The sequence below is a fragment of the Paroedura picta genome, chromosome 8 (genome assembly GCF_049243985.1).
Source record: "Paroedura picta isolate Pp20150507F chromosome 8, Ppicta_v3.0, whole genome shotgun sequence".
NCBI lineage: Eukaryota > Metazoa > Chordata > Lepidosauria > Squamata > Gekkonidae > Paroedura > Paroedura picta.
In genome coordinates, this window is record NC_135376.1 from 51,603,794 (window position 1) to 51,612,500 (window position 8,707).

At 34.7% G+C, this 8,707-nt stretch overlaps 1 protein-coding gene and 1 long non-coding RNA gene across 9 annotated transcripts in view; one reads left to right on the forward strand and one right to left on the reverse strand.

Moving 5' to 3' along the window:
• Positions 1–8,707, forward strand: part of VTI1A (vesicle transport through interaction with t-SNAREs 1A) — a 338,695-nt gene that overhangs the window by 65,747 nt on the left and 264,241 nt on the right. For 4 of the 6 annotated variants that reach the window (XM_077349746.1, XM_077349742.1, XM_077349745.1 and 1 more), the window contains exons 4-5: positions 2,302–2,379; positions 7,418–7,438. In XM_077349746.1, coding sequence (XP_077205861.1) covers positions 2,302–2,379; positions 7,418–7,438 — 99 coding nt within the window. The remainder of the gene's footprint in view (positions 1–2,301; positions 2,380–7,417; positions 7,439–8,707) is intronic. The other 2 variants (XM_077349747.1, XM_077349743.1) reach the window with 1 other exon arrangement.
• Positions 1–8,707, reverse strand: part of LOC143843538 (uncharacterized) — a 129,334-nt gene that overhangs the window by 52,175 nt on the left and 68,452 nt on the right. For all 3 annotated transcript variants that reach the window (XR_013233592.1, XR_013233590.1, XR_013233591.1), the window contains one exon: positions 8,193–8,267. This is a non-coding gene — a long non-coding RNA (uncharacterized LOC143843538). The remainder of the gene's footprint in view (positions 1–8,192; positions 8,268–8,707) is intronic.

The following is an 8,707-nucleotide window of genomic DNA, read 5'->3' on the forward strand; positions in this document are numbered from 1 at the left end:
AAATTCCTAGACTGTGATTGTAGTGGCAAACAGAACAAAAAGACTGAATCATGTGTTGACATACGTTTGTAACTTCCTTCCTTGTCTGATGTATATCAAACACAAAATAGGATATCGTAATTGAGCAATCTATGCCAATTTGTTGGCTTTTTGGTGAAAAAAGCGAAAAACAAAACCCATCTCCATATGATATTCTTGCATACTGCAGAGTGTTTTAGTCCCCCATAGTGATGAAATGAATAATTTAAACAGGCAGCTCTGATACTAGAGCCTCTTTAAAGGTTCCCATTTCCTTTAATGCTGTACAGACTACTTTTACTTGGTTAATGTGAAACTGCTGTGTCTGAGATATCCAAATAGTGGGGAGAAAAGACTGGATTCACGATGTCCATTATACAAGTTCTCCATGCTTTGTATCACCGTGGCTACACATTATCTATTGAGAGAACTTGTAGCTGCATCACTTTAATAGCCATGGATGTTGCAGACAATCACTGGAACTTTAAATAGAGGTCTAAAAGCTTCTTTTGGCAATAGAAATTTGTAACTGTGTCAGTAAATGTATTGTCTCATGGCTCCATTGAAGGTTGTGATAGCAGAATAAAAGTTACTATATATCTGTTCAGGGCACAATCAACATTTCAGATTAGAATTTCAACCCAGATCCATTTTCAAAAAGAGAGCAAAATACAAAATATGACCCTGTGCAGTACTTCTCTTGAAGACTAAGGGATCAGAATGAAAGTTTCTATGCATCCTCCGGGAAAAAAATACATGTATTTTATATGGGGGGGGGGGACTGCACAGAGTCGGGGGGGGGAAGGTATAAATGATTGGGAAATGCCCCCTTTATCTGAATTCTCCCCTCTACTATGGTACAAAGGGCTCAATTTCCTCCAGCTGACAATCGTCCCCAAAATTCCATGACTCTTGAAAGACAAAAAGCATATCTATGTTTAATTTGCAAACTAATATTTTTCTGCATGTCTGGGGAATTTCCTTTTCAATGGGGCAGCGGTGCTGACATAGTGCCCTACTGATGGGCACTGGAACATCGTTTGTTATTAGAGGGAATGATGATGTGAACTTCCAGACTTTAATGCCATTTTCAAGAATACTAGGAACAAGCAAGTACTTTCAGCGCTGCTTAACTAGCATGACTTGGATTCAGTATAACTTCTTTTCAGTGTTGTCCTCTGTTCAAGTCTTTATTTCAGCACCTAAGTAGTAGATCAGAAATATGCATACTGGATCCGGGGGGGGGGGGGGAATCAGATGGCATCTGCCCTGTAGAAGCCAGCTCGGTGTCTTGCATGGTGAGCTCAGTTTTACTGAGGGCCTTAGTTGCCTTATTTTCCATGGGAAGAAAACAAAATATATGCAACAAGAATTGCCATATCAAATGTTGTGTGATCTGATCCATATTATAATCCCAATGCCAAAGAAACACTCTGGCTGCATATGATAGATATAATGTCACCTCTGCCCTGAACTGCAACTCAGTGAGCTCTGGCAATCCAGTTTACAAAATCCTTTTTTGTCTCCCCCCCCCAAATCTTGTTACTGTGTATCATTTGCCCTTGCTATGTTTGGGGAGGGGAGAATGGCTTCCAGTGTGTGGTTTCAGTTAACAGCTGTGTCACTGGGTCTTTTCAGACATATCAGTATAGAATTTAAAAACTCTATGGCTGATGTGCTTTGTTACAAGTTTTCTTTATAATTTAAGGCAGAAGGGAAAGAGAACAGGGGGCAAAATCTCCCCCTCTTTCTCTGATTGCTTTTTTGTTTTGACATTTCCAGTTCCACTCTGTGTATGCAATAACAAAAACTGAATGACAGTTCCTAAATGTGTAAATTTAATTGCATGTTATATGATATAAACTCACTTTTCTCCTTGGTAGGAAACGAAAAGGTTCATCTAATTAGATATTGGGTTAAAGAGAATTAAGATTCTGTAAAATGACAGGGGTTTGGGAGGGGACTGATTGGGAGAAATCAGATAAGATTTTGGGGTATTTCCCATTGAACTTAGAAGCATCTCTTCTTGTATAAGCTATAGTTTGCTAGGCTAATTTTGGTTGAAGGGTATAATTTAGACATTCTGCTAAAAGTATCGATAATTCCTTCATAGTGTTATACCTCTTATAGATAAAGAACTCAGTAAGAACTATCGTTAGAGGTTTCTTTAATCAAATAGGTATCCATTAGAGGGCTCTCGAGGTTTTAAGATGATCAGCCTTGATAGTGATGGCTCCGGAGCCTTGCTTGCTCACACTTTTTTCTCTTCTTTTTGTTTTACAGAAAAGGTCACGGATTGCCTACAGTGACGAGGTGCGGAATGAGCTCCTAGGGGATGATGGGAATTCCTCGGAGATCCAGGTAGGATGCTAATCAAGAAGCCCTAGTGGGTGGCTGGAGGGTGAAGGAGGTCATTGGCACACTGGGCTTCTCAAGCTGCTCCTTAACAGCATTAGTAACAACTCATGTGGAAGTGATACTGTTTAATGCAAAGCTGGGGTCTTAATCAACTTCAAAATGTTTCTTGGAGATCTTACAATTTAACCCTTTACCTTGTGATCACTGTCTGCTATCTTTAAAAAAATCTTTTCTTCTCTTTTTCTTTATTACTTGGTACTTAAGGAATAACTTGAAACACTGTGTTTGCCGACAAAGCCAAGGTCTTCACCTCAAACACTTGTAAAAGGAATAAAAAAATTACATAATGCAGCTTTGATAAGAATGAATTATAATTAAATCAACACTGGCAGGCAAAACAAATGAAAATGAGCCTTCAGAATCTGACAGTTACTCTGTGTTTCCATGTGGGTTGTCTTCTTGAAGCCAGTTTTTTCCTCCCTTGTATAAAAAATGCAGATTAGTTCAAAAAGTATATACTGGAACTGACAAAGTTTTATTAGTGTCTTAAAGGATTGTTCAGGAACTATATGCCTGTTGATTAATTTTTCTACATTCATCATGTTCAGTGCATGGTAACTAATGTACAGTAGGGAGGTTTTTTACTATTATTAGAGAAACAGTGATTTCAAGGCTTCATATCCTATTGACATCCATTCAAATATTTAAAGTTGCTTTTTTAAATACCTGTCACTGTGCCACCCTTATTCCTGATTGAAAGTTACATAATAAGAAGTAATAAAACAAGTAAAATTATGTGTCTAATAATAAATAAATTGCTGTATTATTTACAAAGAAGTTTGTTTTTGACTTTGTTTCATAAATTCCATATTTCCTGATTTTTTTAAATGATCCGCTATTGTATTTGTAAGGTATCATATTCTTGTTATAAAGTGATATGTTTGTCATAAATTGTATGTTTTCCATGTTAAAATGAGACTGTACTCCAAAGCAGGGATTTGAAAGTATGTAACTTTAGATAGATTGTGTCCTTTATGTAATATTCTGTAATGTTACAATGCATATTTAATTAAGGAATTTTATTGCTTTGTAGAAGTTTTCATCTTAAGTTTTCATCTTAAAGAGGGGTCATTTGTTTCAAGGAAAATATTACACAAATATCCTATTGATAAATTTCAGTGCTAAATAGCAGTTTTAGCTTTCTGATTTCAAATTATTTGGTTCATTTTTAGATTACAAAAGGAATGTTTGTGACTTTAACCTTAAAAGGAAAGTTACGATAATTCATATGTGAAAACAGAATTTATTATTTTTAAAACTACTTTAAGAATTTACCAATTTTACCTCTTAGAACTTATTTGATACCCTGAGTTGCCAGCAATATGTTTAGAATTTGAGTGCCAATGAGAGAATTAATTGCTTGAATAATGCTTTGAAATGAACATGAAAAAAACGTTGTGTGGCAAACTTTTTTTAATGTTAAAGTTCAGAAATGAACAGTAGTTTGACCATTATTCTAATTAAGAAATCAACATAAGAGTACAAAAATGCTGCACCAAAACAAAAATCACTGTTTGGTGCTTGGCCAAATGTGGAGTATTGACTGCTTTACAGAGGCTGATAGGTATTTGAGGAGAGACTCTGTCAAGAGAACTGGGAATGTCAAAAGAAACTGTTGTGAAGGCGATATACAAATGTAATAAATAAAAATGAAATAAATAAAATTCTAAATCAGAATAATATTTTTGTTGGGAACAGGAAGATAAAGTGATCTCTGTGTGTAATATCTACTAGTAAATATCTGCCTGGAATCTGTTACCTGTATGGCTTTTCTGTGTCCAGTTGTGGTTCCAAAGTGTACTGGCACAACTGTTAAAGCAAATATGTACACATCAAGTAGTTTATCATGGACAGCCAGACTGAACAATCGCTTTTATGAAATATTTTAAATGCTGTGTACAGCAATTCTTGATGGGGAAGGGAAACACAGTTATGGCTTCATAATTTAATGACTACCTCGAAGCAATGACTAACAGGTATATTAATGTATGTAAAAGCTGCTTTTCCCTCTCAACTTAAGTTGCAATGTTCTATTTAAAACAAAAGCTTTTTTGAAGATAGGGTAGATGGTTGTGGATTGCATTGGAATATATTTATTTAATTTCCTGCCCTTGTGCTTATTAATTGCTCTTAATTCAAATTTAGGGAGGTATAATGAGATGCAGCTCATTTTGAATTACAAAAGCATAAGATAAAAACCTGGCTGTGCTTAGTTGCGTTATCTGCCCCCTTCCCCCATTTATTTATTTAGAAATTTTAAGCTATTAAAAGGTGCTCATTACGTGGCACTGGATGAAACTGATGTGTGTGTTTGTATAAAATAGTCTGTGAATGTGTAAATATAGTACTTTAAGCAGTACTCTTCTGTTTTGATTTCATCAGGTCTTCAGAAAGGCCCAAGCTCTTCACTGCAGTGATCCAATACTTAGTTATATCTGCATTTTCATTTGGGGATATGGTAATTTAGAGGATTTAGGTTATGTGATTCAGAAAATAAAGCCAATTCAGAGTTAATCAGAAGTTGTCCACTTGTTAAAAACAAATTAACAAACAAAACTGTATGAACATTTTGCTGCTTACAAATCTTATCTTTTGAAATAAAATTCTGTTATCTTTGCCAAACTAGATTTATTAGGATAATTTGAAATAATTCATGGTAATTGAAATGTCAGTTACCTTTGAGAATGTCTCAAGTACAAAGTAAGCCAAGACAGCATGTAAGTTACCATAGAAAAGTAAATATTTTTGGTGATATGGTTGCCTAATTTTGGACAACCAAGTTCTAATAATGTGAGATTTGGAATTGCTGTGCATAAAGTGTGTTAAAACTCCAGAAACTGACCAGGGGTTGAAGTTGGTCAATTTAATTCCCCAAGATCTAAAGAAGGTTGGTATCACTTCATATAGTCCTGTCAGAGCAGATCATTACCAGTCACAAATCTGTTCGTTACATGCCGAGAGTTTATAGCAAAATAAATAGACAGTCATCACAAGTTCAGAAAATTGTGTGTTCGACCCATGATAATGTGTAAAGGGCGTTTAATAGAGTTCAGCATTTATTCGTTATCTGTATGCGGGCAGAGACGGCAGTGGCGTTATCAGCTTCTTGGGGGGAAATTCGGTAGTTTTCCGTGTCACGTGACATGCCTCACAGACGTGCACACACTCTGTGTTGCAGTTTTGATTCTACTCACAGCAGAAGGCTTAGCCACAAGAGATTCCACTGGTTCAAACCAGCGTAAACCAGATTTTTTTTAGTCTACAAAGGAGCAGATTACTGCTTGTATCAAATTGGGAAAAAAAGAAGAATCTTTGTTTCAAAAATATGCTGATTATCATAATATAAAATGGTGGCTACACACATTTTAATGTTGTTTGACTTTGTTTAGCAAGCTTTATATAGTAAAAAATGTAAAAAATAGCAGTTGTAGAATTTCATCAAGTGCCACCATTGTTAAATGGGGGGAAATCTTTTGTTAATTTGAATGAATATCTTTCAGTCATCATTTAAAAAAGAAAGTCTCCCATTACTTAGCTTCATTGCAAATCCTTTGCAGGGCTTAAATGCAGCCATGCAGCACAAACAAGATAGAACATTTTTTGTTTGGGTTCTATTGAAAAAACAAATGTGGAGCGTTTTAAAACTCTCATTGACTATAGTAAAGTGTCGTGCCCCAAATGGTCTCCATTGCAGGAAAGTAGTTTTAAACTTTGGCCCTTAAAGTATCATAGCCAGCTGAGGAATGGTGACCTTGGGGTGGGGGAAGATAGTGATGCAAACAACACTAGGTCATCTGTTTTAAACAGATGTTTATCTTGAAGAAGAAGGGGGGAGCAAGAAAGAAATTTACGAACAGGTGGGTTAAGGGTGGTTTTGGAGAAGAATGCGTGTTTTCGTAATATCAAAATCATAGAAAATATTCTTTTATAAAGGGCTATTAACAGCAGTTGCATTCCTACTTATTAAGTGAAACCTCATGAGTGTTTGGTACTACTATGCTCATTAATTTTATATTAATATAACAAAAAGTGAATTGACAATACAGCTTACATTTAATTGGAGACTTCTGGTACAAAAACGGTTTCTAAAGAAATTCATAAATTGTCAGTTACTAGCTAAAGTTGCTCTTTAATTGTCAAGATAATCTGTTATCTAAGTGCGATAGCCATATTTGTTCCTTTCTGAATCCATCAGTTTAGTATTTCCAGTATAACTGACAAATGAGTCGTCCTTTTTAAGGTTAGTAGCAGGGACTTTTGGTGAATTATGTGTAGCAATATAATACAAAAGATGTCAAAATGTGTTTGTTCAGCAAACCTGTAGGTTATAACTGTAAACATTATGTTTTGTTGTCTATTTATTTTTAATCAGGAAAGACATTAGAATTTTTCTATACTAAATTGCGTAGGCCTGGCAAAAAAAAAAAAAAATAACAGTTGAGTTAAAATGAAGCTTCCAGTTTTGTTATAAAAACAATACAACCAGAGCCCAATGGCCATCTATTGTAGTTACTCTGATCTATTTAATAAGATTATTCTGTTGAACAAATAAAAAGGCAGGTGTCAGGACTAAAGAAAAAATAATACAAAAACATCCTGAAAACTTGTATATACAAAATCACTTCAGCTGTACTATCTTAGAAGAGAGGAATAGTAAACTTGTTTTTCCCTTTTATATTATAGACTTCTATGAAGTCATTCCCTTTATTTCATGATGGTGTCTTAGATGTGGTTTAAAAGAGAATTTCACACTATTCTCTTTGTTTAATGTGACAGTGTGAGAAAGTGATCTTTATTCGTTCAAAAAACTCTGCATGTAGTCTATGTTTAGGTTCTTTTAATGTGTTTGTCTGTGATTTTTAAATGCTAAACATGTAAACAGATAAATTGTCAATGTTAATTCTGTATCCTGTCACACAACTGATCTTTCTTTCCTGCCATTTCTTTCCTTTTTATCTTTTTTTGTGCGTTCATGTTGCAGTTGATAAAATTACGTGAAGAGGTGAGTACTTCCTTGCTTTTTGTTGTCTAGCTTTTCCTTTAAAGCTCCTCCAAATCTGAAGCAGATCTTTTTTGGTCACTATTTCAGCAAATAAAATTAAATTCTTTCTTTCTTTCTTTCTTTCTTTCTTTCTTTCTTTCTTTCTTTCTTTCTTTCTATATGTACATGGGAATCCCTAGATCAAACCTTTAAAATTGCAATTCTTTGATAGCATAGAGGAAAGGGATAATTTAAAGGCACTGGAAAGAAGAAGGAAAACTACTATTTGATCTCTATTAGAATATCATGATCTAATCAGATCCTGTAATGATATCTGCATCACACAATCTTTGATGGAGTAAATACCTTTATATCTCAGAACTGTTAGAGAAAGTACTGCATTAGTGGGGGGAGAAAAACTCTGCTTGAAACCCTACTAGCAATACATAATACATAATTGTATAGACCTACTGACATACAAAACAGTATGAAAATATTGCATGCATGTTGAAAGTAGAATCCAGGTAGATATATGCTCAGTTGTACATCAATATTTATTATTTATTTGCACATATGCTGTAGGGAATGTAGATGAGAGCCCTTTTTCCTCACACCTTAGGAAATGACCTGAAGTGGCAGCAATGCTTTTGAGACAGCTGTAGAAGTATCTTATGGTCATTTCCTGACATTTTCTAGTGTGTTTTTGAAGATTCCTGTTCAATATTATTTTTACAGCAAATTCTTTGGCTATTGTGCAAAAAAAATCATTACTTACTCAGAGGCTTGGTACAGTAAAAGTTGCTAGGGAACCAATATTCTGAGGTAGCTGTATAGTGACATCTCAGAGTTCCTGGCAGAGAGCAGACAACAAATTACATTTGTTTAGTTTTGTATTTAGTGGGCGATATTGGGAGATGGTCATATATTTTTATTTCAGAAAGATAGGAGAGACGGTATTTTGGATAAATGATGGTCATACTTTAAAGGAACTGCATTACAAATATCTTAAATATAAGTGCATCTTTGATTTATATTCTTCCTTAATAGACTGATCAAATATATGAAATAATGCTATTTTAACTCCCCAACAGCTAGGCAACTTCTCAGTAAACTGTGAGGAAATACTATATTACTATATAAAATGCAGTTGAGAGAGGAAATAGCCCTTCAGCTCTGTCCTCAATTGCTGTTTATGGAGTATCATTATTGTACATATTATTTCACAGGGTAATGTAAACAGAAGACAGGTTACGTAACATGAGGATCCTACAATCAAAATTTTGGTTGGAA